At 36.4% G+C, this 18,999-nt stretch overlaps 1 protein-coding gene across 2 annotated transcripts in view; it reads right to left on the bottom strand.

Annotated features, from left to right (window-relative positions):
* The window catches only part of ANKIB1 (ankyrin repeat and IBR domain containing 1), a 153,525-nt gene that overhangs the window by 18,818 nt on the left and 115,708 nt on the right, over nt 1-18,999 (bottom strand). For both annotated transcript variants that reach the window (XM_080818598.1, XM_080818599.1), the window contains 2 exons: nt 10,174-10,262; nt 3,034-3,164 (listed from right to left, as the gene is read on the bottom strand). In XM_080818598.1, coding sequence (XP_080674724.1) covers nt 3,034-3,164; nt 10,174-10,262 — 220 coding nt within the window. The remainder of the gene's footprint in view (nt 1-3,033; nt 3,165-10,173; nt 10,263-18,999) is intronic.

Below are 18,999 nucleotides of genomic sequence, written 5' to 3'. Positions count from 1 at the left end.
TTTGCTAATGCTCCACGGATACTTACAAACATGGTGTAAACCATATTTTTAGGATACTAAGTCTGAATATATAGCAATCAGAAATATCTTAATAACTATATTAAATCTTCTATATCTTTATTTTTTTTCTCTACCCGAGAGGTCATGGACAGAGAACTAAATTAAAGTCTGTGTCCTCATTAGCCCTACACTAACAGGTACTTACACAATACATTCTAGATATCACGGTTCTAAAAGTATGCAAGTTCTTACGCTTGGTATAAGCAAACTCTGTGCCTGATTTGATACAAGTACCCTTCAGTACAGCTCCACTGGTATCTCAAAATTAGTGGCAGAACTTTCTACAAAAGGGCCAAATTTTACATTCTATGGTAAGAAAAAGAATACAGAACTTTAGTTAACTTTTAGTTTTTAGTTGCAGCATATCGTTTTACAGAGTCAGATGAAGAAAATTACTGTAAGTGATTTAAAATGTGTAAGAATGCAAAATTTAAATAGTTTCCTGAAAAGTATCTAAAGGGAAATGAATAAAGAGTGTTTTTTAAAATAAAACTATTTTTATAAGGCCAAATTTGTCATTCTTCTAAAATGTTTAACAATTTGATTCCAGAAAGTAAAAACTATTGAATCATAATCAACATTTTGGCAGTAATAAAAGTATCTTATGATCTAGTCATTGTGTTAGCGCATGGATTCAATTACATATGTTCTGCTGTTCTACCTTTGCATTAAAAAAAAATTCTAAATCTATGAAAATTTTTCATAGCAAGATTATTACTTTCTTGTCGTATTTGTCTTTCTTCTATGTCCTAAAAATTACTTGGTAGTTTCTTTTGTGCAATGCAAATACTTCAGATGGTATATTAGATAAGACTACTACATTTCCATAGTGTGAAAGTAAATGTTTCTTTCTTTTTTCTCTTTTTTTTAAAAAGATTTTATTTATTGATAGAGAGAGCAAGAGAGGGAACACAAGCAGGGGGAGTTGGAAGAGGGAGAAGCAGGCATCCTCCTGAGCAGGGGAGCCCGATGTGGAACTCGATTCCAGGACCCCAGGATCATGACCTGAGCCACAGGCAGATGCTTAACGACTGAGCCCCCAGGTGCCCCATAAATGTTTCTTTTAAATGCAAAAGAAGCTCAGTGCTCGCTTTGGCAGCACATATACTAAATGCAAAAGAAGCTCAAGCAAAATCTGTTTAATATAAATTATCTCACATCTAAGCCTGATGAATTCATAAAAATATTCATTCACTCAATACATATTTATCAACTACTTAATACTGGTAGGTGCTTTGAAGTTAATAAAGGTAACTGGATAACTAGATTTTGCTTTCTTATTAGTAGCCCAATGACTGATTTTTATTGTCAACCTGTATTTCTTTACACATCTATACAGTCTATATCAGATTTTCCAAGAAAAAATTAATAATGGATGTTCGAGATAAGACCACAAATACAATATTTTTGGCCTGATCAGCTGAACTAATAAGCACCTTTGAGCATTTTGCTCAGAACACTATACTACATTTTTCTTCTTACCTCTTAGGAAATCATTACTGTCTCAGTAAGCTAAATCATTTATGTTAATTTTATAGTACTAATAGGCTTATAAAAATGATCTGGTAACTACTATTTTTTAAATGTAATAATGATAATGGTCATTAGCTTTAATGTTAAAAGCCAAATAATAATTAGAAGATATTGACATATGTTATTGGAATCTTCTTAGTTATTTGTGTTTCTTTCCTATTGTAAATTAAAAGTTACATTATGGGGTGCCTGGGTGGCTCAGTTGGCTAAGCATCTGCCTTCAGCTCAAGTTATGATCCCCGGGTCCTGGGATTGAGCCCCACATTGGGCTTCCTGCTCAGCAGGGAACCTGCTTCTCCCTCTGCTGCTCCCCCTGCTTCTGCTCTCTCAAGCTCTCTGTCAAACAAATAAGTAAATAAAATCTTAAAAAAAAAAAAGTTACATTGTTCTTTCAACTTTAAGTAATTATTTTTTATACACACGGAACCTCCACTGAAAAAGAAAAAAAACTGGAATATCATTATAATTTTAAAACAAAAATGTTCATAAATGTAGGCATGGATTAATACAATATTTACTAACCTAATTCCAGAGTATTTGTTTTAAATATGCAACTAAACCAGGAGGGTAGCCTCCCAAAACTAATTATTTGCATTAATTATGCTTTGATCAAGAAGATCTTTGTTGGCATTTTCAATACAGTAATGAATGAATTACTTATTTAACTGTGATTTCATTAGGAGACCTAAGTCTGTCCACTGTTTTGGGTACTTTTATTACATAGCCACCTATTCACAGACACCAACATTTAGATGTGGACTTCGGGGAACTGCCTGGGGCCTGATGTGGACCTCGAATCTAAGCTGTGTGCTCGAAAGCCAGCTTTGAAAGAGATCTCATATAAAATAGCACTTTATCATTTAATATTATTATTATTTTTATTTTTAAGTTCTTTTTTTTTAAGATTTTTAAAAAAAATTTATTTATTTGACAGAGATCACAGAGAGAGAGGAGGAAGCAGGTTCCCTGCTGAGCAGAGAGCCCGATGCGGGGCTCGATTCCAGGACCCTGGGATCATGACCTGAGCCAAAGGCAGAGGCTTAACCCACTGAGCCACCCAGGTGCCCCTTAATATTATTATTTATACATAGACAAAACTCTCTCAGGATCCTTACTGAGCAGGGGTAAGGAGGGGTTTGTTGATCAGCAGGTAAGATTTCAGGATCCTCACTAGGGGAGATCAGCAGGGAAGTGATTCAGGCATTTCTCACCTTCAGGCCAAATACCACTGAATCCTTAATCTATTTTTAACATTCATTATGAGTGTAAAATGTAGCAGTATAAAGCCATACTTGCATTATTCAACAAAGAATATAGAATGTAATCTCCTAGAATCCATCTGAAACCCAGCAACAGTTTTATGCTTGTTTTCTTCTTTGGATTAACAGTCAAATTTAGATTCTAACTGCAAAGCATGCAAAATTCTCTTTAACTTCTTACCTTAGCACACTGCATGTGATTGCATCCCTCATTCTTCTGTATCGGAGACTTACAGTTAGCACAAGGCTTAGAGTTAGTCAACAGCCAGAGACAATTGGCAGCATCCTCATAAGCTTCACTAACTCCTACAACTTTGGGATATTAAGCACAAACACAAAACACATGATATACTGTAGAACTTCAGAGGGAACCCTGCCCCCGCAAAGTTTTTTTTGTAGACTCTCAATCTTAACCATACATTTATTTTCCTCTTAGTCTATATGGCCAAGTTTTTAAAATGCTTCATTTTGAATAGCATGATGATAGGAGAAGGGGCTGTATTCCAAAATTCTGTTTATGAAATCTGATTTAAAGGAGATTTTTCTCTAAAGTTTCATCCAAATAAACTGGGGAAGAAAAGAAATAAACTTAACAAAAAGCAATATATTATTGTCTGTTTAAAAGAACTACTGCATCAAAGAGAATGATAGAAAAAAATGGTAATTTTAGACAAGAATTTCTTAAATGGGTCAGTTGCAAACATAATGACCAGATACTCTTCACCACAGTAAAAAACACAAAAATTATATTGAAATATCAGTATCTTTTTTTTTTTAACCCATGATTATTTCAGATAAACTAAAAACAAATCCAAAGTGACATGTCTAAAACTAAAACTTATCATTTCTTCTACTACTGCCCCTTTCTCTATTCCCTGTCCTGGTAAATGATATGATCATCTACTCAGAATCAATCCAGAAAGAGCATGATCTTGGATACCCTTCTTTCTTCCTCTGCTGCTGCCTTCCAGAGTTTCTACTTCTCTTTGTCATCTGTCTCCTCCCCATTTCTACTACTTCTTATTGTTCTACCTAGGGATCTCCAAACCTCCTGCCTAGACAATTAAAAAACCAACCTATCTCCTCAGCTCCTTCTGCCTCCAACTTCCACTATATTGCCTACATAGTGATCTTTGAGAAATACTTATCTCCTTGAAATCTTTTAGATGCTCTCCAATGACTGTAAGACAGAATCAAATTGTTTTAGCAAAAAATACCAAGCCCTTCATAATTAGACCACTGTGTACCTGGCAAGATTCTCCCTCCTTCTATTCCCATGCCAATCTTATATTCTTCATCTTAAACTCAATTTATTCTATTTTGATTTGAGATCTGCAGTCTTAAGGAATATCGTGGTTTTAAAATATTCTAAATCTTATATTTTATATTCTATACCAACACCCCAACTAGCACCCCAAGTGGAAAGAGTTGGGGACTAGAGAGAGTTCCAGAGGCACAAATAAAAAACTTTCTCCCTCCTTGTCGGCAATCAAATTTGTTTTGTTTTCTAGCTCTAAGTGAACAGAGAAGCTCTACCTTTTCTTTTCTGAGATGTCCAAAAATTACTTTGAAATCATTGAAAATGGCCTATCCAGTCGAGGCCTTGATTACATGCAGATCCTCTCAAAAGGGTAGGGCAAGGAGTTAGCGCTACTGTTAAAAGCAGGTAAGAAATCAGACTCCTTGAGTTTTGAAGTTTAAAAGCAAATGTGACCCAACCCTGGAAAGGGAAGGGAGACAAACGACTGGGTTGACTGACCCCTGGGAAGTGGCTCAGTATACGAACTGGAAGAGCTGAGCACTAGGAGCATCCCTCTGATGGAGCCTACCACTGCGGGAGTGGGGCTATCTTGCCACAAAGAATCCCAAGGTGCCTGCCCACTTAAGTCTGTTTGACAATAGAACGGGAGCTACTGGTGAACTGGGAAGCACTGGTTGTCAATTCCACATAGCAAAGAGAAACAACAGCAGTAAAGAAGTGATCAGACCCACCTCAGTTCTAAACCCACTTGATAGAAGATGGTCTTGACAAGGGTGTAGCTACAGAGAATTCTCAGTTAATTTGTTGAAGAACAGGAGTTTCAGGAGGAACTTACTATGCTTATGGCTAATCAGGTCAAGCTGTGGAGGTAATGCCATTTAGAGAGGGTACCGCTTTAAAACCTAATCATTAAGTACAATGTCTAATTTTTTTTTTCTAAAGTACTGGCCTGTCTCCTTTCTTTAGCATCAACATTATTTTTAGCTCAGAGGCTCTAATGTATTCTTATGACCTTTATTGTCCATTGTTATAATAAATAAAGCACAAAGCCATTAAAACAAAGCAGCTTGTGTGACTTGCAACATAACGGTTTTTTTCTCCCACCCTCAGAGAGAATGCTAGTTCCTAACTGCATTCTAGAGGACTGTATAAAGTAAATCGTGTTCAGGAAATAACTATTGTTATTATTTTTTTTTTACCATTATTAAGACAAAAACTTGTACTGGAAAAAATGCCTTTCCTTCTAGTTCTCTGAACACGGTCATTTCACACATCTGCCTTTTATATACACTTTGCTTCATACCTGCATTACCTTATCTCCCCCTTCAGTCTACCTGGTGATTTCTTCATGCTTACTGAGTTCCAGCCTCTTTCCTTGACTTCAGTTACATGTCTATTGTATCCTGATCTTTCTTCAGTAATCTAGTGTGCTTATGTCTCTTTGTAAGAAATATTAAGTTCATTTAATCAAGTATTAGTGCATAACAATCTAAGATCTACTAAGAGTCAATATGTATGTAAAAAAGTTGATTTTATTTATTATGGATTGACTGATTGATTTAGAGTGAGTAAAGCGACAGAAGTTTATTCAACAAGGATACAGAAAAAGCTCTTAGGAGTGAGAAGCGTCCTGACAGCGCTGCCCAAAACAAAGTTGATTTTAAAAGACTGACTTCTTAAGAAGACTATTTGAATTCCACTCAATAACCATTTATCATATACAATGGAAAAACTGGTCTCAAAATTTTTATAAATTACCACTGTTTCACAGAAAATATAATCACTCCCTCTTCTTGTCTGATTAGGCATAAAAGAGGCAGTTTCAGTGCTGAAAAATAGTATTTGAATCTTTACATGGAACTCTTTGAACAAATCTTAGTATATTTTACAACAATATTTTACAATTTTTTTCTCACTAATTAGATTTTGTCACTCCTTCTGAGTCTCATAATTCAGACTTTGGAAAACTAGGCATAAGGTAGAAAATGATCTCATGAATTGACAAGTTCAGTTGAAACTGCTTATGCCAAAAATATGTATGTAACCATGACCCAAATTAATATGTAAATGATATGGCATTAAATCATACTTTTCTTTCTTGGAATATTATTTTTATGTATTTAATGATGATGTTCTGCTTAAGACTTGCAGTTGGCCTAGTATTACTTGCTTTAAGCCTCATCCTAAATTTCATAAACTTAAGGGGCCATTAGTAGTAGTCAGCTGATCATCACACTTCTGTGTGGAGGACAATGAGAAAACTCCTAGGTTTTTCTCAGCAACTGGGAACTTTCTCTGTAGTCTTGGCTTTGGTCCTTCTTTGGTAGACAACTTTTGAGTTGTTCTCAGTCTCTTATCGTCTATTCAATTTTCTCAAGTTCCTCTGTCTTTCTGAATTAAAACCCCATTTGGGACTCTTTGAGGAAATCTTATTTTTCATTTGAGGTCTCCCTGTCTCTGGCCACCAGAAGTAACTGTGTATACACCATATATACCATTTTCTAGTTCTTCTATTTCTCTTCTGTCCTTATTATCAGGATCATGGCCATATGTAAGGATATTTTGTCACAGTTTTAGTGATCGTCTGTACTTACTAGCCAGTTCGTGCTCTTTCTCTTGCCCTAGTAAAAACTTATTCGTGGGTATGGAACAAATCACCAATTTTACAATGGTAAGATAAGTAAAAACATCTGTTTCAAAATGTTTGCTTCAGGGCACCTGGGTGGCTCAGTGAGTTAAGCCTCTGCCTTTGGCTCAGGTCATGGTCCCAGGGTCCCTGGATCAAGCCCCACATCAGGCTCTCTGCTCAGCAGGGAGCCTGCTTCCTCTCTCTCTCTGCCTGCCTCTCTGCCTACTTGTGATCTCTCTTTCTCTGTCAAATAAATAAACAAAAATCTTAAAAAAATGTTTGCTTCATATCTTAAATTGGACACTTATGGCCATTTTCTGCTCAAGAATTAATAAACCATGTATTGTACTAGTTATTTCTGGTGATGAGTTAACACTCTAGGCAGCTGGTCAGTACACAAGATTTATAACTTAATATATTAACTGCATCTTCTTAACTCTCCTGTGTATACCTCACTTCTCCTGTCTGCATTGCCCCTGTCTTGTTCAAACCCTCATTATCCTCTCACCTGGACATTCTGAAGTTTTTTAAGAAACAACATTCTTGTCTCTCAACAGTCTCTACTCATCACCCACACTATCACCTGAATAAATAAGCACCTTCAATTCTTACTCTCCTACTCAGAACTGCTTTTCAGTGTCTCAGGATGAAGTCGGACCTCCCAGCAGCCCAGAGAAACCCGCCCCATCCTGACACCTGACTGGGACATCCGCTTGTGCGGACTCATCTCACAGTGCACTTCCCTTTGTGCTGGTTGTACTGCAGGATCTGCATCCCTGAACATGCCATGCTATTTCATAGCTCTCCTTCACCTGAAGCCTAAACGCCCTTCCTGTTACAGTCTATGTTAAGAACATCTATCAGCTCTCAAGATGGGGCTTGTGCACCAATTCTTTCACAATGATTTTCCTTACCCTCTCATGAGAAGGCAGATGAGAGAAAGATGAGAGAAAACTCTTCTTCTCTTTGATCTCTCCCCTCCCTCAATAATATACTACAGGTATGCTGTTCTTTCACAGCATTAATAATACTTCTTTTTCTTAGTTTTGTATATCGCTGTCTTCATCTCTAAAACGTAAACTTCAAGAATGTAGACAGCACCTTATTTCCACATTCTAATATAAAGTAGCACTCAATAAATGTTACAATAATAACATAGAGACCGCTTAAATGCAACAAGTTACTCCTAAGTTTTCTCAGCATCTCTTCCAAGCTGCAGACAAGCACTCCTAAAATCCCACTGCACACCTCCACATATATGTCCTACATATACCTCGAAGTTCACAATGTCCACAACAAATAATTGATTTTTCCCTGAAAGTTACTCTCATATCTGCATTTCCTACACTGGCCAATCATTCATCCTTTGACTCAAAACTAAAAATTCACCTCCATATTTTGATCTTTTTGTCCTTCAGTCTCACCCGCCCAGTCATAAGTTATCTTCATAAAAATCCTCAGACAAGGCCACTTTCCTACTTAAAAAAATGCACCAGATGGCTTATTCTGTTAATAAGATTAACTTCAGACAATTTGGCAAAAATCCTCAAAATCTGGCAACACCTGCCTTTCCAGCCTCATCTCTTGCAATTTCTCCCATGGACCTTAATGTTGAGCTTCATATAAAGGTATAAAGAAATGTAGGTAGGTGAGCGATAGCCAACCATATCTAATAGAAATATAGGTGTTTCTTGGTGCCAAAAGCAAAAAAAGAAAGCAAAATCCAATGGTCTTGTCATGTTTAAAGGTGTTGCAGGGTAATAGTATTAATCTGTTTATGGAACTCGCACATATACACAGACCCATATATATCAGAATAGGGAAAATGGGTGGGTGTCAGGGGAGCAATGGCAAGCTATATCTGGCATTCAAGAGACAATGCACCTGGGGAACAAGAACAATCCATACTGGTGTTTTTAATTTGGGAAGTTCCTAGCACACAGCAGGCACTCAAAAAAATATTTGTTGGTTTAATGAGGAATGTACAGGGCAAGAATATTTAATCAGGTCTCCCCAAAAATATCCTAAGATTAGATTATCCATTTTCTTTTGCTTCTGGATAAGGGACATAAGCCTTCTCATCATGTGAAAGGGATCTCCCTCATTATCAATTAATAAACTGATATTTTGGTTTACATAATATTCTCTTCTTCATGGATTTGAATAACCCTGAGTCAGTGTACAAAATGAATCTCGTGAATATAAAATGCTAATGACCAGTTCTTGGGCAATGGTATATTGCCTGATATACTACAAGCCTGTAGGGTCTCAGAGCTGTCAGCCAGGCTCTCCCGGCATCACTTGAGCTGCTGACAGGAATACCTACCACACCCCTGCCTCTGCAGATATGCTAAAACCCAATTCCTATCTCACTGCCTTCAGGAAGATTCTATGACACCCCCCTGCCCAACCTGATTTAGTCCTCCTGTTTTCCCAACCTGATTTAGTTTTCTTGTTTTTGTACTCTTACCTCTACCCAACTATATTAGTTATCGTATGATATTGTAATGATCTGATGGCTTCCCTTCTATTTATGTACTTTCTGAAGGCTGGCATCATCACCATGTGCTTTGTTCACATTAAGTGCGGAATCACTGAGTGGAGTCTTAATCCTGATTTGTTATACCACAAACTAACTCCATTATACAAAAGGGAAAATATGAAATTAATTTTTATATTAATTTGGAAGAAAACAGCTGTCATAAAACACTCCAGCGGATGAAAAATAATTGCAAAGCAGATATATTTACTTGTTAAATGCAGGAATTGCTATTAGAAAGGCTAATTAAAACCCATTGTTTCCAGGCACATGCCCTGTCCCTGATGTCACTCAATCCAATCTAAGTATTAATTACTTCATCTACAAAATGGGATTACTAACACCAATTTCGTAGCATTTCTGTGTATATATATATAGTAAAATATATATATAGTAAAAATAGTTAGACATGCTATTTAAAGTAAGTAAATCTACAGAGCCACACAATGCCAATGCCAAGAAATTAACTTATCATCCACTGGAAGTTTCTAAGGAAATAAGACGCTTCCTCTCATTACAGTTTATACATTTCTTCCCTTGAGGTACAAAAAGGCTAGTTGGTCCACCCCAGGATAAAGGGGAGTGGTTGTGGGAGAAGGGCTTCAATGTGACCTGTGTTTACCCTGTTTATCTTAACTGAAAACAGTCCGTTAGAAACATGGAACCTGTCTGTGATTCCCCAGTGCAAAAACCTTGTGATGTTCAAAAGAGTGTTAGTTAGAGGTGTAACATTAAATTGGAGAGCTACAGCATTAATGAACTTGAAAACTTACTTAATGAAGACTTTAAGTAATAGGGCCACATGATCTTTTGAATGCTGTTAGAACATATATATAGTATAATATAATATAGTATAATATAATATAGTATAGCTATCTAAGATTCCCCTTACGTTCTTCTGGTTTCATTTCAGTTATTTTTTGTAGCCAATTTTTCCATGTTTGGCAGTCACAAGGCTCATGTGCTTCACCAAGGCACTCCCTAAGGAGGAAAACATAGAAGAGGCAATTAAAAAAAATTCTTTATCAACATCAAGGTGAAAAAACAGATGGAAAGTACTCTTCCAATTTTAAGGTTAAGAAAACTTGAGGCACAGTGACCAGGGAGAAAAGCATTTCAATAGAAGAACTGAAAATGTGATTCCAGAGCTTGATACCACCAGGTCCAATTTGTTTTTTTAATCAATACGTTCATTTACACATTGTTAAAACATTCAAAATAGATTACCTAATATCTGTAATTTACTTTTGCATGCCAGAAGAGCCGTAAGATATTTTTTTTTTATCAGTTAGGGTCTGTCTTCACTATACTTTAAATTCTTGTACTCAATGTCTGTTCTCTGGGCAAGCAGCCTTGCCGCCACTCAGGAACTCGTTAAATGTGCCAAAGAGCAGGCCCATCAAGACTGACTAATTAGAATCTACATGTTATCAAACTTACCCCATGACGCTTCTGCATTTTAAAGTTCGAAAAATACTAATTTACATCACATTCTTTAAAAAAATTTTTTTAAATTTATATTCTATTTAGTTAATATACGGTGTATTATTAGTTTCAGGGGTAGAATTTAGTGATTCATCAGTTGCATACAACACCCAGTGCTCATTACTTCAAGTTCCCTCTTTAATGCCCATCTTCCAGTTACGCCATCTCACTGCCACTCCCCTCCAGCAACGCTGTTTGTTCCCTACAGTTAAGAGTCTCTTATAGTTTGCCTCTTTCTGTTTTTATCTTATTTTATTCTTCCTTCCCTTCCCCTATGTTCATCTTTTTGTTTCTTAAATTATATGAGTGAAATCATACGGTATTTGTCTTTCTCTGATTTATTTCCCTTAGCATAATACTCTCTAGTTTCCACATTGTTGCAAATGGCAAGATTTCATTCTTTTTGATTGCTAAGTAATACTTCATGGTAGGAATGTACCACCTTTTTTTAATCCATTCATCTGTCAACGGACATCTGGGCTCTTTCCAGTTTGACTACTGTGGACACTGTTGTTATAAACAATGGGGTGCAGGTGCCTCTTCAGATCACTGTTTGTATCCTTTGTGTAAATACCTAATAGTGTAATTGCTGGGTCTTTGGGTAGATCTATTTTCAACTTTTTTTTTTTTTAATTTTATTTATTTGACAGAAATCATAAGTACACAGAGAGGCAGGCAGAGGCAGAGGGGGAAGCAGGCTCCCTGCTGAGCAGAGAGCCCGATGCGGCGCTCGATCCCAGGACCCTGAGATCATGACCTGAGCCAAAGGCAGAGGCTTAATCCACTGAGCCACCCATGTGCTCCTACTTTCAACTTTTTGAGGAACCCCCATGCTGTCTTCCAGAGTGGCTGCACCAGCCTGCATTCCCACCAACACTGTAAAAGTGTTCCCCTTTCTCCGCATCCTCACCAACATCTGCCGTTTCCTGAGTTGTTAATTTTAGCCATTTTTTAAAAAGATTTTATTTATTTATTTGACAGAGATTACAAGTAGACAGAGAGGCAGGCAGAGAGAGAGAAGGGGAAGCAGGCTCCCCGCTGAGCAGAGAGCCCGATGTGGGGCTCGATCCCAGGACCCCAGGATCATGACCCGAGCTGAAGGCAGAGGCTTTAACCCACTGAGCCACCCAGGCGCCCCAATTTTAGCCATTCTTACTAGTGAGATATACTACACACATCATTGTGTGTGTATCTCATTGATTTGTATTTCCCTGAGTGATACTGAGCGTTTTTCATGTGTTTATTGCTCATCTGTATGTCTTCTTTGGAGAAATGTCTGTTCACATCTTCTAACCATTTCTTGACTGCATTTTTTTTTCTTGGTATTGAGTTCGATAAATTCTTTATAGAGCTTGGATATTAGTCCTTTATCTGATATTTCATTTGCAAGTATATTCTCCCATTCTGTAGGCTGTCTTTCAGTTTTGTTGATTATTTACTTTGCCGTGCAAAAGCTTTTTATCCTGATGAAATCCCAATAGTTCATTTTTGCTTTTGTTCCCCTAGCAAGAAGTTGCGGCTGAGGTCAAAGAGGTTGCTGTCTCTATTCTCCTCTAGGATTTCGATGGATTTCTGTCTCACATTTAGGTCTTTCATCCATTTTAAATTTGTTTTTGTGTATGCTGTAAGAAAGTGGTCCAGTTTTCACCTTTCTGCATGTGGCTATCCAATCTTCCCAACACCATTTGTTGGAGAGCTTGAAATCCAAAATTGTGATGCCACCAGCTTTGGTTTGCCTTTTCAACATTCCTTTGGCTATTTGAGGTCTTTTTTCTGATTCCATACATATTTTAGGATTGTTTGTTCCAGCTCTGTGAAAAATGCTGGTGGTATTTTGACAGGGATTGCACTGAGTATGTAGACTGTTTTGGATAGCATGGATATTTTAACAATATTTTTTCTTCTAATCCATGAGCATGGAATGTTTTTCCATTTCTGTGTGTATTCCTCAACTTCTTTCATGAGTATTCTATAGTTTTCCGAGTACAGATCCTTTGGTTAGATCCTCTTTGGTTAGATTTATTCTTAGGTATCTTATGGGTTTTGGTGCAATTGCAAATGGGATTGATTCCTTGGTTTCTCTTCCTGCTATTTCACTGTTAGTGTATAGGAATACAAGAGGATTCTATGTGTTGATTTTATATCCTGCAACTTTGCTGAATTCCTGTATCAGTTCTAGCAATTTTTCTGGGGTCTTTTGGGTTTTCTACATAAAGTATCATGTCGTCTCTGAAGAGTGAAAGTTTGACTTCTTTGTCAATTTGGATGCCTTTTATTTCTTTTTGCTGTCTGACTGCTGAGGCTAGGATTTCCACTATGATGATGAACAACAGTGGTGAGAGTGGACATCCTTGTCATGTTCCTATCTTAGGGGAAAAGTTCTTTCTTCCCTCTGAGGATGATACTTGCTGTGGGTCTTTCTTATATGGCTTTTATGATGTTGAAGAATGTTCCCTCTTTCCCTACAATGTTCCCTCTTTTCCTACATCCTCTCAAGAAAGGATGCTATACTTTGTCAAATGCTTTTGGTCATATGGTTTAAATGGTTCTTATCCTTTCTTTTAGTACTGTGGTATGTCACACTGATTGATTGTGGATGCTGAACCACCCCTGCAGCCCAGGAATAAATCCCACTTGGTTGTGGTGAATAGTCCTTTTAATGTACTGTTGGACCATATTAGCTAGTATCTTGGTGAGAATTTCTGCATCCATGTTCATCAGGAATTTTGATCATAATTCTCCTTTTTAGTAGGGTCTTTGTCTGGTTTTGGGATCAAGGTAATTATGGCCTCAGGGAATGAGTTTGGAAGTTTTCCTTCCATTTCTACTTTTTGGAACAGCTTCAGAAGAATAGGTATTAATTCTTATTTAAATGTTTGGTAGAATTCCCCTGGGAAGCCATCTGGCCTTGGACTCTTGTTTGTTGGGAGATTTTTGATTATGGATTCAATTTCTTTGCTGGTTTGTTCACGTTTTCTATTTACTCCTCTTTCAGTTGTGGTAGATTATGTTTCTAGGAATGTATTCATTTCTTCTGGATTGCCTAATTTGTTGGCATGTAATTGCTCATATTACTCTCTTATATTGTTGGTATTTCTGCAGTGCTGGTTGTGATCTCTCCTCTTTTATTCACAATTGTATTTATTTGTGTCCTTTCTTTTTTCTTTTTGATAAGTCTGGCCAGGGGTTTATCAATCTTATTAATTCTTTCAAAGAACTAGCTCCTAGTTTTGTTGATCTGTTCTACTGTTCTGTTTTGTTTTTTATTTCTGTATCATTGATTTCTCCTCTAATCTTATTTCTCTTCTCCTGCTGCATTTAGGCTTTATTTGTTGTTCTTTTCCTAGCTCCTTTAGATGTAAGGTTAGGTTGTATATTTGAGTCTTTTCTTACTTCTTGAGGAAGGCCCATATTGCTATATTCTTCTCTCTTAGGGCTGCCTTTGCTGCATCCCAAATATTTTGAACTGTTGTGTTTTCACTTTCATTTGCTTTCGCATTTTAAAAAAATTCTTTAATTTCCTGGTTATCCTACTCATTCTTTAGTGGAAAGTTCTTTAATCTCCATGTATTTGGGGCCCTTCTAAATTTTTCCTTGTGGTTGAGTTCAAGTTTCATAGCATTGTGGTCTGAAAACAGGCACAGTATGATTTCAATCTTTTTGTGCTGGTTGAGACCTGATTTATGACCCAAAATGTGATCTATTCTGGAGAGTGCTCCATGTGCACTTGAAAGAACGTGCATTCTGCTGCTTTAGGGTGAAATGCTCTGAATATATCTGTTAAGTCCACCTGGTCCAGTGTGTCATTCAAAGCCCTTATTTCCTTGCTCATCTTCTGCTTAGATGGATCTGTCCACTGCTGTGTGTGGGGTGCTAAAGTCCCCTACTATTATTGTATTATTATCAATGAGTCTCTTTGTTATTAATTGATTTATATATTTGGCTGCTCCCAAGTTAAGGGCATAAATATTTAAAGTTGTTAGATCTTCTTGTTGGATAGACCCCTTTATTATGATATAATGTCCTTCTTCATCTCTTATTACAGTCTTTGGTTTAAAATCTAGTTTGAGTGATATAAGGACGGCTACTCTACCTTTCTTTTGATTACATCACATTCTTTTTGTTACCTCACCTTAAAATCTTCAAGTAACAGGGTAATCTAATTTACTTTTGAGTTTGCTGAATCCCAATTTTCTGTTTCACTGGAATTTGGCAAGATTTAAATAATAAGAAATATATCAATTTATCATTTGTAACTTGATTTTACATTCTTCTATAGCTATACAAAAATCAAACATTAAAAAGCGCTAAGGCATTTACAAATTACTTATTTTAATTCAATATGATGGTATATTCTGTAGTACAAAGGAAATTTTATAGTAAATAACAAAATATCATTTTGAGGGGGAATAAAACCAATCTGTAGGTTCCATCATCATCATCACCATCATGATGTGTTATTTTAAACAAAGATCATATTTGCAAAGTTTAAGTCTGTTAAGATAGCCTGCTAATGAAGTTAAGTCTTACAAACTAAGAAGCAACATTTTACTATATTAAGAATGTAACAGGGTACCTGGGTGGCTCAGTGGGTTAAGAATCTGCCTTTGGCTCAGGTCATGATTTTGGGGTCCTGGGATCAAGCCCTCTGTAGGGCTCCCTGCTCAGTAGGAAGTCTGCTTCTCCCTCTCCCCCCGAACTTGTTTCTCTCTCCCTTATATTCCCTCTCTTTCTCTCTGTGTCAAATAAATAAATAAGTAATTTAATAAATAAAATCTTTTAAAAATTTTTAAAAATTTAAAAAAAACTTGAAAAAATCTTAACAATTTTACTTCAAGCCCATTAAAACAGCTACTATTAGAAAACTGGAGGACAACAAGTGTTGGGAACATATGGAGAAACTGGAACCCTTATGCAGTGCTGGTAGGAATCTATAATGATGCAGTTGCTATGGAAAACAGTTTGGTAGCTCCTCAAAATATAAAACACATAATTATTACATGATCTATCAATTCCACTCCTAGGGATATGCCTAAAAGAACTGAAATCAATGACTAAAAACTTTCTCACCCATGTTCAAAACAGTATTATTCACAACAGCCAGAATATGGTTAACAACCCATGTGTCCATCAACAAACGAGCAGATAAATAAAATGTGGCATATACATACACAATGGAATATTAGTAGGCCATAAAAAGGAATGAAATTCTGATTTATGTTACAACATGGATGAATCTTGAGACATTATGCTATGTGTAATAAGACACAAAAGGAAAAATATCATATGGTTCCACTTACATCAGAGACCCAGAACAGGGAATTTACAGAGACAGAAAGTAGAATGGTGGTTACCAGCGGCTAAGGGGTTAAGGGAGGATGGGGAGTCATTGCTGAATGGTTAGTTTCTGTCTGGTATGAGGTAAAAGTTCTGTAAATGGATAGGAAATGGTTGCACACTTTAGGAATGTACTTAATACCACTGAATTATATACTTAAAAATGTTCTGAAGAAAAAAAAACACCAATTATCTTGAAACAGTAATTTGTTTGCTTCAATTCCTGACATTACTGAATCTGGCATTTGGGAAATTTTTTCCATAACTGCTGTTTTATAATGTTTCTTAGTAACTCAGTGGTAACTTAACAGTCATTCAAAAAATACTGAGTTGATTAAAAATGGAAATTAAAAAAATGGAAGTAGATATATTACATTTGCTTTAGTACACATTAAAATAAGCTCTGCTTCCCAGAAATGGAAGGGATATCTGTGATAACTGTTAATTTTATTTGGCACATATACTAGCTTACACCAGAGTAAAAAATATGCCACAGATCTAGGAATAGTGTTTCCTTATGGTGCTTGAGAATACATGTAGGAATACAGAATCTAGATTTCTCATGACTTATTAAAAAAAATTTGGGTGTAAAATAGACTTCTATATCTGCAGTATCTAAAACAAATGAAGTCAATGAAATAAAATATTTCCATTAATTTTAAGAGTTTTCACCCTGAAGATTAAACATATTGAATATTTTTTTACCTACTAGAATCAATACCTATATGACTGGCTCTGGTGTTAGGACATTTTCTGACAGAACTGAGAAAATACTAAGAGGGAGAGGCAGTGGAGAGGAAAGCCCAGTTTTTCAAATGGAGTCTGAAAAATAAATGCTATTTCTTCACAAGAGCCTAACTGCTTATTGGTATGCTTGGTCTCTGAGCCTGTGTTGCATTACACAGCAAAAGATTTTCTTTTCCAGAACCTCACAGGAGGACACAGACCTGCTGCTTCCTTAGGTGCTAGCCCAATTAGCAGGATCACTTCCGAATGTACTAATTCGATGGCCGTTTCCAATGCAATGCTAAGAGTGGGTATAAAAAGGAGAGGCTTTTTACATAAAAAAGAAGTTAGACCAATGACTATAAATTTAAAAAGGGACCTAGAGGTTGCCTCTTAAAACTAAGGTATTTGGGAAAATAAGCCCAACTACTTTAAAGTATGGTAATAACAATGCTACTAGACATTATGTGATGGATAATCTGAATTATGTCACGTGCAGGGAGAGATGTTATTCTGAGACAAGTAGTAAAGAGATTGGAATGTAATTCCTTAACAAAGTTTTAACCAAGACACAGATGACTGGTGACAAGTATTCTGACAGACCTGGTACTTGTCGAGACTGCACCTCAAAATGTCACTAAAAACAAGGAAACGGAAAGAAGAATTTTGCCACACAGTCCACTGAAATTTAGACACACCAATAGAATGGGTTCACTAAGAGGAACAGTGCTTTGTTATAAAGGAAAAAAAAAAGATTGTCTAATATAAAATCCTTAACTAAGGATGTTAACTAATGGTTAACTAATATCAAAAGATTAAAGAATGGCTCTTTCCTTGAAAATTTGTGAATATGCACAATCATTGGCAGGAATATACAGTGGCTCCAAAGGATTCTGGAAAAGGAAAAATCTTCTATTAAAGTTTCATAATCTGATGGAAAATTCCCACCAAGAAGTTGACAATTTCTGCATTATTGGGTATTTACTCCAAAGATACAAACATAGTGATCTAAATATAGTGATCCAAAGGGGCATCCGCACCCCAATGTTTACAGCAGCAATGTCCACAACAGCCAAACTATGGAAAGAGCCCAGATGTCCATAAACAGATGAATGGATAAAAAAGATGTAGTGTGTATATACACACATACATGCATACACATACATACACAATGGACTACTACTCAGCCATCAAAAAAATGAAATCTTGCCATTTGCAACGGCGTGAATGGAACTAGAGGATATTATGCTAAGCAAAAAAGTCAAACAGAGAAAGGCAATTATCACTCAGATGTGGAATTTAAGAAACAAAACAGGATTATAGGGGAAAAGGAAAAAAATAAAACGAAACGAAATCAGAGAGGGAGACAAGCCATAAGAGACTCTCAATCATAGGAAACAAACCTCCCCTGCTAGAGGGCAGGGGAGTAGGGGAATGGAGTAACTGGGTGATGGACATTAAGGAGGGCACATGATGTAACGAACCCTGGGTATTATATAAGATTGAACCATTACTAACTTCTATCTCTGAAACTAGTAATATATTATATGTTAATTAATTGGATTAAAAAATAAGTAGGTGGGGAAAATTTATTATAAAATGTTATAAAATATTTTGAAAACATGATCAAAACACTTCATTTATGCAAGCTTTTAATTAAAAAGTTTTTTTCTTGGGGTGCCTGAGTGGCTCAGTCAGTTTAGTGTTTGCCTTTGGTGCCTTTTGGCTCAGGTCATGATTCCAGGGTCCTGAGATTGAGCCCCACATTGGGCTCTCTGCTCAGCAGGGAGCCTGCTTCTCCCTCTCCCTCTGCCTGCTGCTCCCCCAACTTCTGCTCTCTTTCTCTAACAAAGAATTAAAATCTTAAAAAAGCTTTTTTTTTTCTTTCCAAATTTTTTGGGATAAATTTGACATGTAACATTGTATGAATTTAAAGTATACAGTGTGCCACTTCGATACATTTATGCACTATAATATGACTGCTGTTGTAACAATTTTTATCACATTACATGTTTCTAGTATAGTGAAAGAAAAACAGAGGTAACACCTCCCTCTTAAACAAAAGTTGACAATTTCAGTTCACTTCCATTTTAGAACTTTATTAATGACCCATCCTGTGTGAGTAAATTCTTATGATTCTCTTTTAGACAACTTTCTCCCTTAATTAACA

The sequence above is a fragment of the Martes martes genome (assembly GCF_963455335.1).
Source record: "Martes martes genome assembly, chromosome: 11".
NCBI classification, from domain to species: Eukaryota; Metazoa; Chordata; class Mammalia; order Carnivora; family Mustelidae; genus Martes; species Martes martes.
The sequence above is the reverse complement of the archived record's forward strand: the minus strand, read 5'-3'. Positions and strand labels throughout refer to the sequence as shown.